At 35.1% G+C, this 16,806-nt stretch overlaps 1 protein-coding gene across 4 annotated transcripts in view; it reads right to left on the bottom strand.

Annotated features, from left to right (window-relative positions):
- Positions 1-16,806, bottom strand: part of KIAA0753 (KIAA0753 ortholog) — a 76,011-nt gene that overhangs the window by 52,522 nt on the left and 6,683 nt on the right. For all 4 annotated transcript variants that reach the window (XM_077165614.1, XM_077165612.1, XM_077165611.1 and 1 more), the window contains exons 3-7: positions 11,311-11,920; positions 7,191-7,297; positions 5,889-5,951; positions 5,284-5,499; positions 2,057-2,267 (exon numbers count right to left, since the gene is read on the bottom strand). In XM_077165614.1, coding sequence (XP_077021729.1) covers positions 2,057-2,267; positions 5,284-5,499; positions 5,889-5,951; positions 7,191-7,297; positions 11,311-11,920 — 1,207 coding nt within the window. The remainder of the gene's footprint in view (positions 1-2,056; positions 2,268-5,283; positions 5,500-5,888; positions 5,952-7,190; positions 7,298-11,310; positions 11,921-16,806) is intronic.

Here is a 16,806-nt window from a genome sequence, read left to right as displayed (position 1 = left end):
AGAGTAGAAAGGGGATACACATTAGAAGGGGAGAACACAAGGAAGATTTCTTGGGTGCCGATACTATCACTTGACCCAATGTTGGTTATACAGTTATTTGCTTTTGGTAATTAACTGAACTATGAGTTTATATTTTGTGGACTTTTCTATATGTATTTTTTATTTCAATTAAGAAAGGAAAAATAGCTTACTGGATTTGTCCACATTTTAATAGAAATGGCCCCCCAAAAAAACTCAATCTTAAAATTATTTTTTAAACTATGCGTATCTTTGTATTACCAGTTTAAAGAAGGAAAAAAAAGGAGAAAGAAGAAAATCTCTTGGTAAAACCAAAACAGAAGCAATTTCCTCAACTTCATTTGAGGATCTGCCCAAAACCACCCATGCATCATATATAAAGAAGCATTCCCATTAAATGTGGGGGAAGAAGGCTGCCCACCATTACAGCTATTATTTAATAACACATTGAGTTAAAATTCATTCTATAAATAAGAAGAAAAGAAAAGGTATAAAAATTGCAAAGGAAGAGGCAAAACTGTCCTTAGCCAAAGTTGATCTAATCTTCTGGAAAAACAGAAAAGAATTAACTGACAAAATACCATATTTCATTATATCTAAAACATCAATTATAAGACATACCATCATTTTATATATCAGTAGGAAATTTTTAAATGTTGCCAATTAATTGTAAGATGTTATCAATTTTAAGAACACATTCCTATTTCAGAAATGTTCAATTATGTACCTTAGCATCAATGAAATACAATATCATGACAAATAAAGAGATTTCAGCAAGGTACCAGATATAAGAGCAAAGTACAAATCCACAGCTTTCCCATAATTACAAATAACCAATTTAAAATGTAACAAAAAGAAGGTTCCCTCACAGTAGCAATAAAAACTATAAAATATAAAATAAATCTAACAATTTATAAGACCTATAGGCAGAAAATTCATATGCAGATCTATATAAAATTCAACTGAAGGGTGAAAGAAGGGCATGAATAAATGGATGGGAAGATTCTATATTGTAAAGATGTCATTTCTCTTCTAACTAATCTCAGTGTAATAGATCAAATCCTGTTTTTTATGGAAATTGATAAAGTCATTTTAAATTCCCTGGAAGCTAAGAAAGGACCATTAGCAAAATGGTGGAAAAACAAGATCAAAGAGGGGAGAACTGCCTTATCAAATGTTAAAATACACAGGAAAGATTGCTGAATTTGTCCCCAAAATTAAAATTTTCTGTACCAGAAAGGACATTATAAACAAATTTCAAAGACAAGTGACTAATGAAGAGAAAATATTTGCACTGTATATAAAGTGGAAGAGGATTAAGATCCAGAATATATAAAGAGCTCCTATGTACCCATAAGCAAAAGACACACAACCCAATAGAGAGATGGCAAAGGCCACATCAAAGAATTGATAACCCTCACCAGGAACAGGGAAAGGCAACACAGAACAGTAAGATACCATTTTTTGCCTATAAAATTAGAAAAAAATTTTTAATGTGATAACATAGCGCACTTGGTGAGGATGAGGGAAAATACATACTGATGACTGCTGGACAAATATGTTCCTTTAAGAGTAATTTAGCAGCACTTAAAATGTATACAACACGTAATCTAGCAATTCTACTTCTTGGAATAACAAAAATTTATTTTATTACTGTGTAAAATAAAGATACATGTAGATAAATGCCTGTGTGTGCATGAGTATGTATGTGTGTGTGTTTGCACCTATCAATAAAATGCAAACAGGCAAAAAAGTAGTCGGGTTCTAACCTACAAGCTCTGTAGGAATTTACTTTGTGTAGCCCAAATGCTATGATGTAGGAAAAGGGAATTTTACTTTCTCCAACCTGCTCTATGGAAGAATACCGAGGGCCCCAGCCTAGGACTTATCTTGGCTTCTATTCACTTATCCTGGTTAAAGTGCATTTGTTGTGGAGAAGGTTCTAGATTCTGTATTTCTCTTCACTGTAGTATAACTGTTATAGTTCAGACAATCCCAAAGAATGAAATATCTTGCAATAAACCACAGAATATATTACCAGCAAGAAGCTTCTTTGCTACTGATGGTCGTCTTGTTTCCTGGGGAAATGTCCCCTTTGCTAGGAAAGGTCCCCTCTCACTCTTTGGTGATGTACTTGGCCATCTTTCTAATAGTTTTTGGCTACCAACAGGAAATTTGCTCCGAATTTCAGAGAAACATTTCTTCACCTTTTTTGGTGACAGTTTCTTTTCTAGGAGGGAATCCAAAACCTGCCATAAAACAGTCAATTCTGCTTTTAGTTTATTTCACATAAAAAAGTATGCTTTTAATCACAAAACTGAAAAGAGGAACTCCAGAGAAATCTGTTAGTAAACTGCTATTTCTCCTTGGGGCACTTCCTTCTGTGCTCAAGGAGTCACCGTCAATGACAAAGTGACTACTGAAGTTACAATTGTATAAATTAATGCTAATAATTTTGATATTTTATTTTTGGCTGCTTGGGTAACTTTAGCCCTTAACCAAGCAAATGTGGGTTTCTTATTTTCCCTTTTTTGGTACAGCTGTAAAATATTTGGATACAGGAAATGTTGTGTTGTTCTTGTAGCCTTAATATTCAGGATGGAATATAAATTTCTGTGAGATTTCAAAGATTATTGTGATAACATTATTCATAGATTCAAAAGATACGGTTATCACAGGTCTATCATGAGGGGGAAACTACCGCTTAAATAACTATAAATAAATATTTTGCAGCAGTAAAAAAATAAACTGCTATTTCTAATAGTCGACAAGGTGTTTAATTTTAAAACTTTGTAATTTATACAATGAATTAATAAAAGGAATTTCTGCAAGTTCTTTTATGTGTTTAGCTCATTAAAAACAACAGCAAAGAAACAAAGAATCTGACCACTTTTAAGCATCCAAATCCTCAAATTAAGGATCACTATTTAAAAAAATAAAAAATAAAAAAAATAAATTAAAAAAAATTAACTAGTCTTCAGAATATAATCACATAGGCTTTAAAAACCTTTAAATTTTCAATAAAAGCTCATAAACACAGGTAGTATTTTAAGTGAGAAAGCATACTGGATTAACATAAATTTTCATCAACTAAACAGAATTTAGCTTTCATCGCTCATCTATCACAATACTGGTAAGAAATCTGTATTCCCCCTTCCTTAAAGATGTTGATCCTCTAAGGGGTACCCACCCACACATTCACTACTGGATAAAGTGAGGACCTATTCTCTATCTGATTAATATAAAATAAGGACAACTGAGCACAATCAGTTCAGATGATAATAAGGCAATTCCTTAGCTTTTCTAACAGCTTTTCTGTTGATCAACTGTTCATTAATATAAAAAATAAAAAATTCCTTGTACTGAACATTTTCAAAAGTAAGGGAGATAAGGTGGGCAATGGTGGCTCAGTGGCAGAGTTCTTGCCTGCCATGCCAGAGACAAAGGTTCAGTTCCCAGTGCGTGACCGTGCGGAAAAAAAAAAAATTAAGGAAGATAACATGATGTTAAGAAAATTTAAGGGTACTCTTGCTCAAAATTTGGGAAAGGGACTAGATAATTTCTTGAGATCCTTGCTAGAGGTATGAAGCTATGTTTTCAAAATGAAATCATTTTCTTGAAGATGACTGTACAATGACATAGCTTTTACAATCACATAATCAAGAAAAAGATTTCATTTTGGAAACATAGCTTCATACCTCTAGGAAACCTTGTGTTTGATGCTCCTTTTATCTACGGTATGGACAGATAAGTAAAAAATATGGACAAAAAATAAACAAATAATGGGGGAACAAAGGTTAAAATAAATTGAGTAGATTGAAAAATTAGTGGTCAATTAGAGGGAGGGGTAAGGGGCATGGTATGTATGAGTTTTTTCTTTTTTCTTTCTTTAGCTGGAGAGATGCAAATGTTAAAAAGAAAGATCATGGTGATAAATACACAACTATGTGATGATATTGTGAGCCACTGATTATATACCATGTATGGCATGTTTGTATGTTTATTTGTTAAGATTTACAATAAAGGGCGGGCCACAGTGGCTCAGAAGGCAGAGTTCTTGCCTGCAATGCTGGAGACCTGGGTTCGATTCCTGATGCCTGCCCATGTAAATAAATAAATATGTTTAAAAAAATTTACAATAAAAATATTTTTTAAAAAAATGAAATCATTTTGGACAATAAATGTTTTTTACGGGTAAGTTTAAAATACATCATATGACTTTATATGATGACTAAAGTTCTGAGACAGGCATTTAACAAGGATATTCCTGATAGTGAACTGTATATACATAAATGTAGCCAGTACAAATCAGGAACATATTTACTATCTAATGGAATTCTAAAGCCAGAAGGGGCTTTGAAGACAAAGAGCTAGTAAATGGTAGAACTGGCATTTCAGAATTTTCTGTTCTATGCATCACCTCTGCTCTACAGCTAACAGTTTTTCCCATGCCACACTAACATAAAGATCATCTCTTTATTTGTAGGTGAAGACATATGGCAGAGTGGAAATAATACTGGAATAGGAGTCAGAAGATGGGAACCTGATTCCCAGCTTTCAAAAGAAGTAACTGTGTGATCTCTCTGACCTGTACTTTTTTTCTTTATCATCTGTAAATCAGTAGTAATAAAGCCTATTGCAAATCAATGTTGCATTTGCAATATTGCAAACGGCATAAATATGTGGTAGCACCTTACAAACATCAGAGAACTAAAAGATTTAAAGAAATATTGCTATTGTCATCTTTGTCACAGATTAGGACTAAGAACACTAACACTAACACATGCCAGTTGTGATTTCTAGAAGCCTAGCCATATCACAGGATTTGAGGTTCTGCTTCCACTTATCTTTAACTATGTCTTCTTTTCTAAAATCCTTCTGGCTTAAGCACTGATGTTCTAATCTAAGTACTCATCTAAAAGTGGTTCTTGTTTTCCTTTTTTACACTAATAAACTAATAAATAGCATGGTCAGGGGAGGAATATTCTGCTTCATTAATGAACCTGGCTAAGAGAGTTGTTATATGTTCTATACCCAAGTCACCAATTCTCAAAGAAGTAAAATACAATAATAGATTAGACTGAAAAAAAAACCCAATAAAATTAAAATGAAGTGCTTCTCTCACCTTCTGTAAAATCTTAATTTACTAGGCTGCAGCTTTATCCTGTATGCTCTATAAATCATAATGAAACTAGGCACCATAAATGCATTATTTCCCTGCTTAGAAAAAGGCACTTTTAAGATAAACTGGAGTCAATTCCATACCTCAATTTGTTGCAGGATATCTAAAACCACATCAGGAACAGATGGATCAGCATCCAGCTTGGCAGAACAAAGTGAAAGCTGGCGAATAAGACTGCCCAGTTCCTTACAGCGAGCAGGAACTGGGTGTTCCCCTCGGTCAGTAAACTGAGTGACAAACATCTGTAAGGCCCGAATGGCTCCTCGATGGGCAGCTGCCAGCCTAGACACTGCCCACGACTGGCAATAAATGAGATATGAGAAGTTATTCCAATATTCAGAACTTTCTAATGTGAACCCAACCCAAAGAGTCTATGTTCTTTCTTTATGGAGCTATTTTAGAAACACTTTCCATAGCAAAGGGAATTGTAAATTTGAAAGGTTTTCTAATGTTAAAGTCGTTTCCTTCCTAGTCTCAGTTTCTTAGACCAGTAACAACAACAAAAATTTGTTTTTCAATATCTGTTCCTTGGAAGGTGAACCCATGTTTAGAACACTTATAGGGTTCTCTCCACTAAGAGGTTTCCGCAAGCACTGAAAATGACAGTAATGCAGAGAACTCACATGTATTACTAACAAAACACTGTAAATGTAATATAAGTATTCATCATAATTTAACTGCATCATACCTTCTTAGTGTGTTTAATTTTATGTGGACTCAACTTATCCAGTTCTTCCTGGATTTCTTTTACCTGTTTGGTGAAGAAGGAAAAGCAATAAAATTCATATCTTTTTCTTTGAAGAAAAGGATACATCCTATCTTCTCCAAACTTAGCCATTATTAATTCAAGTCTCTTGGAAATGAGAAAAGACTTTTCATTCACGCACCCAAAAAACAGTTATAAGTTTCCAGTCCAAGAGGATGAATAAAGTACAGGGTTCACCTTCCATCCTTTGTTCCCCAATACAATAGGAATTTAATGTGAGGAATGAAGGTGGATGTAACTCTGGAAAGAAAGGAGGGCCAGCTTACGAAGTCTCAAATGCCATCCTAAAGAATCTGGCCTTTATCCTGAAAGTTAACAAGAGTCATTAAGGCTTTTAAGCCTTAATGTAAGATTGTGAACCCAATCCAAAAAGCCTATCTCGTAAGATTCACATTTTTAGATCTCTATGGCAGCAGTGCAGAGTAAGGATTGAAATAGAACTCAAAAAATATATAGAACAAAATTAAACTCAGGCATTTTCTTTTAAATGAAAAAGTTCCAGTTTTGGGTTGAAGCAATAAGGATAACATGTGACTCAGTGACCAGAAATGAGTAAGAGGCTTAATATTCATTAAGGCGTGAAGACTAAAACAAATACTGTTTAAAAGTTTATCCAGTGTAAAGAAAGTAAATGCTTGTTGACTGGCCATTAAATGTATCCTGAAAGAGACCTGAACAGTTCATGTTTTTCCTATTATCAAAATGTAGATGTATTACTGTTCATTAAAGGAATAATCAAATTATTAACCATCTTACTTACTAAACTTCTACTACCTTATAAACACTAGACAGATGGGAAACTAAGAAAGTCCTTTTCTTTTATAGCACTAGGGTTCAGAGGAGTGGAGACCCTGAGTTTCGGAATAACTGACCCACTTGATTTTGTCTGCAAAAATACATGTTGTATACTGTATCAGCATTTTGGGGGGTAAAGATCATGGCTGTTAATAAATTCTTAAAATAATCGATGACCCCCAAAAGTGAATCATCATTTTCTAGGGAGTTGGCCAAAGTCATAATAAAATATAGAAACACACATAAAGGCAGATGATAAAAAGAAACAGAAAATAATTATTTGTCCATATGTTCAGAATTTTAGTCTCACAAACTCAAAAGAATTCACATAGCATATTTTGGTGCTAATATTTCCGAGACAAAAAGAAAATGAAACGAATAATGCGGTGTGCACAGCTGAATGCCCCCTTCTCCCGGGGCTCTCTATACCTGCTGCTGGAGGACGTAGAACATTCGGGCAGAACGGACAGCTTGCTCTTGTTTCCTGACATGGTTTCGCCGCTCCTCATCTGGATCCAAAGCCTCTTCTATTCTATCTGAAAATATAGTTTCCCCAAAATATGGATTATAAACCATATATAAGAACTTACTGAAATTTAAATTACTCTCTTAAAAGATAAATTTGAAAATCTCTGTTTTTAAGTAAAAAAAAAAAACTGAGGAGGTCATAGTAGAAAAATTGTAATTATTCCTTAGCCAAGAAGCCAAGAATGAGTGGGTCGATGCACTGATTCAGAGATGGGAGGAATATGAAGACATTAGATCAAGTTCCCCTCCAGGCAGAAATTTTCTGAACCAAATCCCACTGGACAGCCTATTCCACATGAGGCATTAATACTATTTTAAAACTCTTTATATTGAGCCAAAATCAGCAATGCTTTCTACTTTTCCCAAAAATCTTGATGGCCTATTTTTATCTTTAGCAAAATAACTTCTATTCTTTATCTTGAGTTCAAAAGAAAAATTTCTCTGACATAATATGACAACAAGTGCTAAAATCATTTGAATGTCTTTAGTCCTCATATATTTATCAGGCAATAAATCCTTGAACATGCCGATATGCCACATTTTCACAAGATGAGTGCCTGAGGGGGATGCAGTCTACCCATTCCTTTCAGTCAGTGGTTTTCAAGAAGGTTGATCCCAATAAATTCTTTTGTAAAACCCCAATATACAAATCTGATAAAAGAAGTATTTTATTGGTGTATTTTGTAAGTTCAAATTTAATTTTTACTCATAACAATAAAACAATAAGGCTGTCCTAAAGAAAGCAAAAATTTGAAATCAGGAGTTGTAGGTACAGATGCAATTTCAAAGGAGCCCACACTGCCAATTTCTCCTCATTTGACTGTACAACTTGGAAGAAGTCCAGATTCCTACATTATATGGATACAAATGGTACTTGGTTTGGGCAAAGTTTGTTTATTTATTTATTTATTTTTGTCAGTTTTTTTTGTTGTTGTTTTAAACATAACAACATATAAACACAAACATTCTTACCATATGATCATTCCATTCTTGGTATATAATCAATAACTCACAATATCATCACATAGTTGTATATTCATCACCATTATCATTTCTTAGAACATTTGTATTGTGGGTGGTAACTTTTGATTAGATGATTTCCATGGAGGTGTGTCTCCACGTACAGAAGGTGGAGTTGCTTGCTGGAATCCTTTAAAAGAGGAAACATTTTGTACCGAGTCTCCTTTTTGGTGGAGCCACAAGAAAGCCAGCAGATGCTGCCATGTTCGCCATGTGCCCTTCCAGCTGAGAGACCAACGCTGAATGTCGTCGGCCTTCTTGAACCAAGGTATCTTTCTTCGGATGCCTTAAATTGGACATTTCTATAGATTTGTTTTAATTGGGACATTTTCTCGGCCTTAGAACTGTAAACTAGCAACTCATTAAATTCCCCTTGTTAAAAGCCGCTCCATTTCTGGTATATTGCATTCCGACAGCTAGCAAACTAGAACATGTATCAATTCAGAAAAAGAAGTAAAAAGTAAAAAATTCATATGTACCATACCCCTTTTATCCCTCCCTCTCACTGACTACTAGTAATTCCATCTACCAAACATTTTAGCCTTTGTTTCCATTTTTTTCTATATCCCTTAACACTCCCTTTCACTGATCACTACCATTTCAACCCACTAAACTTATTTTAACATTTGTTTCCCCTATTATTTATTATTTTTAACCCATCAGTTTTACTTATCTGTCCATACCGTAGATAAAAGGAGCATCAGACACAAGGTTTTCACAATCACACAGTCACATTGCAAAAGCTATATCATTATACAATCATCTTCAAGAAACATGGCTCCTGGAATACAGCTCTACATTTTCAGGCACTTCCCTCCAGCCTCTTCATTATACCTTAACTAAAAAAAGTTGATATCCACATAATGTGTAAAAATAACCTCCAGGATAACCTCTCAACTCTGTTTGAAATCTCTCAGCCACTGACACTTTATTTTGTCTCATTTCTCTCTTCCCCCTTTCAGTTGAGAAGGTTTTCTCAATCCCTTGATGCTGAGTCTCAGCTCATTCTAGGATTTCTGCCCCATGCTGCCAGGAAGGTTTACACCCCTGGGAGTCGTGTTCCACATAGAGGGGGGGAGGGCAGTGAGTTTGCTTGTTGTGTTGGCTGAAAGAGAGAGGCCACATCTGAGCAAAAGAGGTTTTCTGGGGGTGACTCTTAGGCCTAATTTCAAGTAGGCTTAGCCTCTCCTTTGCAGGGATAAATTTCATATGAACAAAACCCCAAGACTGAGGGCTCAGCCTATTGCTTTGCTTGTGAGAATATCAGAAATTCTCCACATGGGGAAGTTGAATTTTCCCCCTTTCTTGCCACTCCCCAAAGGGGAATTTGCAAATACTTTCTTATTCACTGCTCAAATCACTCAAGGATTTATCAGGGCATCACTCTGGACAAACCTACAAAATCTCAAGCACTATTCAAGGTTCCATGTACTTATGGTGTTCAATTAAACTGTCTACATATGTTATATTAGGAAATGCACTAGTCAAAATATAAATTTTGTACCAAATAAACATTTTTTGCTTTAGTCTCACACATAAAGTTTTAAAATATGAATTACCATCTATTTTCAACACCCTGCAATACTGACATTCCTTTGTTCTTCCTTTTGCAAAAACATTTTTTAATTTGTACACTCTTTAAATTGTACTCTCAGCATTCCTAGTTTATAATATCTCAGTCCTTATCATCTATCTTTCTTTCTAATTTCATTTTTTGGGCAAGGGTTTTTAACTGTTGGCTTTGCAGATGGTTCTGATGCAATCAGAGTACCGGGACTTGTGGCTTTGTCCCCCCGGTAGCACGGCTTCGACCGAAGTGCACCATTAAGACATTAAGAAACATCATGAGGAATGAACCATGATGCTTTTATTATTTTTACGTATGAATCTTTTTGAATTGTACATGCTATTATGTACATATTCTTTATGAAGACCCACAGGAGTATGACCCATTACGATAGCAGGTGCTACAATTATTTGAATGTCTCAAGTTGTGGAATACTGTTTTCCTCACATACATGTTTTGTCTCTTTTAGACTTACTTCTGCAATGGATCATATTTTCCACTTGAGCTGGCTGCTAGAAAACTCATAGATACATTTGTACCCCATCTCCAATAAGCCTTATTTTCCTCTCCTTATTTTTCCCTGGTTTACAATATACTCATTTATCTATTTTTATTTCATTGTGTTCAATCATGGGTATTTTGGTAAGGCACCTTCAATTCTTTATATAACCTGACAGGGTACAGATACAGACATGAATCAAATTTAAAAACCAAAAGAAATTCTAAAATATGTACTACTGTAGCACAATAATTCATTTTGATGTTCAACCCCCAACTCCTTGCAGTCTGAAAGCTGGGCTTGATTCTCCAACTTGTTAGCTCTGATAACCCCAAATTTTCCAGACTGAATCAATCATCTATAGGGAAATACAAGGGTACTGAAAATACTGAATTGTAGGTAACAGTATAGAATGATTCCACTCCTTCCTTTCTACCTTGTAATCAGATATTTTATACTTAGCATATCCAAAACTTCCCTGTCACTGGAGGGCGTACTCACCCTAAACATTAGAAGTTAGATTTGTTATTTTCTGTAGTACACCCACACTACACTCTTTTTTTGTGCAAATTAAAAATCATTTTGCCAGGAGTACTTTTAGATAAAGTAGGAAAACATAACAGAATAATGTGCAATCAGTGCCAGAAGATCTAAGGTTAGGACCGCAAGTATCCCAAATCCTAGAATTTTGATCAGTCCACTTACAAAATGCAGCCCATGTACAAGGAGCTACTAGAAAGGATTAGGATAGGGAAAACTCTCCAAAGGAAAAGATGTTGGTCAAACAAATTCTAACAGTAGGGTCATGAATATTTACACTCTACTGAACCAACACACGCAAGGAGAGAGGTAAATTTTGGGAGGGGGTCTCCGGAAGAACACATTTGAACTCTCCCACATTATGGTATCTCTTCAAAAGATCAAATTTGTCTTACCTTTTTTAGCTACTTCTTCAATTTTATGGATACAACTGCTCAATTCTTTCTGGAGTCGCTGAATTTCTAGTAGGCATTTGTGTTCACCTATACTGGGATGTAGCTGAAGTCCTGGATCGTGGGTGGGTGATGAATTTGGCACAGTAAAGTCTAACTTTCCTGGATGAGACGTGTACACAGATACCTTGGCACCCGAGCTGGCAATTTCCACTTTGGAAGGCTGGTGGCTGCACTGAAAGGGTTCCTGAATTTTTGCTTCCTTCCTTTCTGAAACCCTGTGGTCAGATACTTTATACTTAGCATGTCCATATTTCTGAGAAATTTGGGCCTGACTTCTAAGATGATATTCCTTCAAATGTTCTTCAAATTGTCGGCGTTTCACATCTCTTTTGGCTAGGTGGACAGCATAGCTAAGTTTCTCTTCTGATATGACAGAAAACGAAACAGAACTGCTTAAGTCAGGACCATCTCTAAAATCCGAATCTTTACAATGGTATGATTCATTGTACGAATGCTTCAGTTTTTCAATTCTAATTCCATGTGGGCAAGAATACCGGATTGCCAAGTTGCTTGAATGTGTAGGAACATTTCTATTAAACTGCAGCTGGTTCTTTTAAAAATAAGCAAAAGTAAACACACATTAGAAAACAATAGATGGCATGGCTAGAATATGTCTACTATCAAGTTTCTAAAATTTCATCCCAAAATTATTAGTGCTAACAGGTAGTTTCCATTTGTACTGATGGAATCAGCCACTTTCATACACCTCTGAAGTCATCCCTTACCCCAGTTCTATCCCACAATCACCAGTACCACAGTCCTATCCTTCTCTTAACTCTACTTACTCTAAAAGTCAACCCGAGCACAACCAGTTATTCCACTATTCTCCAGTTATGCACTTCTGTCCTATTTCAAAATGTCAGACTCTAGCAAGTAATCAACACAATCCATTAAGAGCTTTTCTGAAAATTGATCCGCAGACATATATACAGCCCTATGGACTCTACTTCTTCAGGTCTTCCTGTGATTTTTCCACTTGACGGCTATACCACATCTTTTAACCTGCACCTAAGTGCATTCTGCCCCAAGTATTCCATTTGCACCTTCTTGTATAGGCTTAAGTTTTTGTCAATATTAATCATAAAAAACACTAGTTTCATTTTGCTATTGTTGTTCGTTTTCACCTAATAAACAAAGGCATGTTTCCATACTCCTAGTTTTCATTATTTTTCATGGTTGCTTTTCCAAAATCCAATGACTGCCTTTTTTCACGTTTAACTATAACTCTGCTGTCATATATATATATATATATATTTTTTTTTTTTTTAACATGGGCAGGCACCAGGAATCGAACCCGGGTCCTCTGGCATGGCAAGCGAGCATTCTTGCCTGCTGAGCCACCGTGGCCTGCCCTTGCTGTTATATATTTAGATTGTTCCAGTTTTTTTGACTAATAGAAATAGTGCTTCAATTAAATCATCATGCATTTAAGCACTATTTTATTGTCTTTTTAAATTATTTCCTTAGGACCAATTCCTAAGGAAATCTCAATGTCCTGGAATTACTAGATCAAAGGGAACAATTTTATGGCTTGGGCCTTCCTGAATGGACTGTCAAGGACAGAAAAGTGGCCCTATGATAATCCACACCTACAAATTCGACAAACCCTGTTCTGCGATACCTTATAATGGGAAGACCTCCTCAACTGACACAATTAAGTAGGAATGTATACCAAAACAGGTGTATGAAATTAGAGTTTATATATGTACTGTAACAAAGCTTCAGAAAAGTACTTTGGAAAAAATAATAGTCTTTATTTTTAAATAATAGTTAAAAACAACCTCACTAGAGGGGGAAAAAAAGGATCACTATCTGAAAGGTGCAGAGGCTAATGAACAGTATTTGAAATTTACTGCTTTATTTGGGAAAAGACTTTCCCTAAAAAGGTAAAAAATAAAACTAAGGTACCTGGAGGTTTTGCTATAAGTACTAGAAGAAAAACATGGGTGAATTCCTCTTTAACCTGGGTGTAATGAAATCCAGATACAATAGAAGGAAAGACTGATAAATTCGACTATAAATTTTTTTAAAAAAACCACTGCATGGCAAAAAATAGCATTAAAAAACTAGGAGAAAATATTTGCAATATAAATCAAATATAAAGGGTTAGTATCTATCTGTCTATCTATCTATCTATCTATAAATGATGGTGGATATATGTACAAGGAAATCTTAACAACTGAGGCACAAAAAAGATCAAAATGCAACAGTAAGTAAGAAATAGACATGAATAATTTATAGAAAAAGATACAACTTGACCTTTAAAATGTGAAAAGATGTTCAGTTTCACTTGTTAAGGAAAACACAAATTAAAACTATACTGAAATGCTATCTTTTATCCATCACATTAGGAAATATTAAAAAGTACAACACATTGTGTTGTGAGGCTAAGGTGAAAAAGATACTCTGAAAGTGCAAATTAGTACAACCCTTACGGAGGGGACTTCAGCAATATCTGACAAAACTACATACATGCTTACCTTTTGACTCAGTCATCTCACTTCTAGGAATTTACCCTAAAGGTATAACCCAATAATACATAATACACAGGGTTATTCACTGCTGTATTACTGGTAACTGCAAACTATTGCCATCAACCTAAATGCACATAGAGGGTGGCAGAATGAACTATATGGTTCACTAAGACAATGGAGCACTATGCAGATGTGAAAGAATGAGGAAGATTTTTATGATCCAATATGGATATACTGTTCAGTGAAAAGAGCAAAGTATGAAAAAAGCACCTATAATATATTGCCTTTCACGTAAGAAAAAAAGGGGAGGCCTGAGAAAATACACACGTACCTGATAATTTATGCAAAAGAAACACCAGAAAGAAAATCAGAAACTAATGAGATTGGTTATCTACAGGGTGTGGGTAGAAACTGAGTGGAAAGGATAGAGGGAATGGTGGTGGGGAGGGAGGAACACTTCTCTGAACATACCTTTTTGTGCAAGTATATCTGGAACAATGTTAATGTTTCATATATATATATGAAAGAATGGAAAAAGGGGAGGAAGGGAAGGAAAAAGAAAACAAAACCCGTGTAGATGGGGAACAGAAACAAATGAACCAAACTGAATTTCCAATGAATAACATAATCACACTAAAAGGGGAGGGTGAAAAATCTGATTAAAGTAAACTCTGAACACAATATTTGGACTACGTGCCCTCAGACAAAAAATATACATACTCTATACAAACACTGAACTCTAATTAAAAGTCTTCTTTTCTTGCAGAGGTATGGGTTGTGGTTCTGAAACAACTTTTTATACATTCTAAGATTGAGCAAATAAATAAATATATTATGGATAATGGGAGTTGCACACTATTGGAAAAGGGAGTCACAGATGTGGAAAGTACTGGATTGGAACTGGACACATCTATATGAAGATACGGGTTTTAATATACACAGATACATACACCAAAAGACAGGAAGAAAGAAATGGATATAGATGTATGTGAGTGTGGATCAGGGCGTATGTGCATTTATACCTAGAAATATATACATCTATTTCCCCAGCTCTATCTTCTGAGAGGGCCTAAAAATAATGACAGCCCAGTAACAATGAGCATATCTCAGAAATCGAATTCTAAAAATCAATCTCCCAGAGTTGCTTGGATAAATGGCTGATTTCAGGGTTAGCACAGAGAATGAACGAACAGACTGAGCCTGGAATTTCTTTATGTGCAAAAGTGTGATAAAGTTTGATGGGTTCAACATCAAGGGGACACTAGCATTGGCTTGAAGCTGCTCTCACTAGCCAAACCACACACCATTTAAAATATGTGAACATCAAAATAAGTAATGAGGACTTAAGGGCAAAGACACAAACGGACATTTGCACACCAATGTTTATAGCAGCGTTATTTACAATAGCAAAGAGATGGAAACAGCCAAAATGTCCATCAACAGACAAGTGGCTAAACAAACTGTGGTATATACATACGATGGAATATTATGCAGCTTTAAGACAGAATAAACTTATGAAGCATGTAATAACATGGATGGACCTAGAGAACATTATGCTGAGTGAGTCTAGTCAAAAACTAGAGGACAAATACTGTATGGTCTCACTGATGTGAACCGACATTCGAGAATAAAACTTGGAATATGTCATTGGTAACAGAGTCCAGCAGGAGTTAGAAACAAGGTAAGATAATGGGTGACTGGAGCTGAAGGGATACAGACTGTGCAACAGGACTAGATACAAAAACTCAAAAATGGACAGCGCAATAATACCTAATTGTAAAGTAATCATGTTAAAACACTGAATGAAGCTGCATCTGAGCTACAGGTTTTTTTTTTTTTAGTCTGTCTGTTTGTCTTTTTTTTTTTCTTTTTTTTTGTACTATTAAAAAAAAAATAAGTAATGATAGTAAAGGATCATACCTTTTACATAAAGAATCTATGAAGACATGGGAAAGCTCCTCCTAGGATAGGAAACCAATTAATGAATGCAGAGGGCAGGATAAAATTGGAAATCATCATTTGCCCACCATCAATATAAAAAAACAGGTAGGAATCATCAATGAATGTTAAAACTAGTGGATGAACGTTTGAGGAGGAAGAGATATTTATATAGTCTTAAATAGCGATTCTTTTTAATTACAAAAGGCAAAAGAGTACATTTATAGGTCAAACCTAGCAGATGACACCTCAATCAGATGATGAAAATTAACATGTCAATAACAGACTAATGAATAGCAGAGGCCTCTTGATATGATGCACTGAAAAAGTCAGCATCACCGTGGTTTTCCTGCCAAAAGTGTATAACATGAATCCAACTATGAGAAAACTTCAGACAAATCTAAATTGAAAGAAAATCCTCAAATACCTGGTCTTAATGCTTCAAAAATGTCAATGTAGTGAAATACAAGGAAAGAATGAAACCATTCAGATTATAGGTTAAAGAGACATAACAACTGACCGCAATTCATGATCTTGTCTTTTCTTTTGCTATAAAGAATATTATTGGGACAAGTGACCCAATAATCTCACTGAAGTCTGTAGATAACATGGCAGTACAATTTCAACATCAATTTCCTGATTTTGGCAATTGTACCATAGTTCTTCAAAATTTAAGAGAATTTCTTATTTTTAGGAAATACACTCATATACTTAGGGGTAAAAGGGCATCAAGTCTACAACTTATTCTTAAAAGTTACAAAAATATATATGTATGGGGGGGCATATGTACAAAAGAGAGAAAATGAGTGAGGGAAGGAGGGAAAGGATAGGAAATGTAGTTAAATGTTACGTTTGGGAAATCTGAGAGGAGAGCATCCAAGAATTCTTGCAACCTTTCCATCAGTCTGAAATTACATACACATATTTTTAAATTCTTAAACCATAATGACATATCATGACACACCCAACAGAATGGTTAAAATTTAAAAGACCATCCCAAATGACGGTGGAGCAACTGGACTTC

The sequence above is a fragment of the Tamandua tetradactyla genome, chromosome 6 (assembly GCF_023851605.1).
Source record: "Tamandua tetradactyla isolate mTamTet1 chromosome 6, mTamTet1.pri, whole genome shotgun sequence".
Taxonomy (NCBI): domain Eukaryota; kingdom Metazoa; phylum Chordata; class Mammalia; order Pilosa; family Myrmecophagidae; genus Tamandua; species Tamandua tetradactyla.
This window is presented reverse-complemented; position numbering and strand designations above follow the sequence as displayed.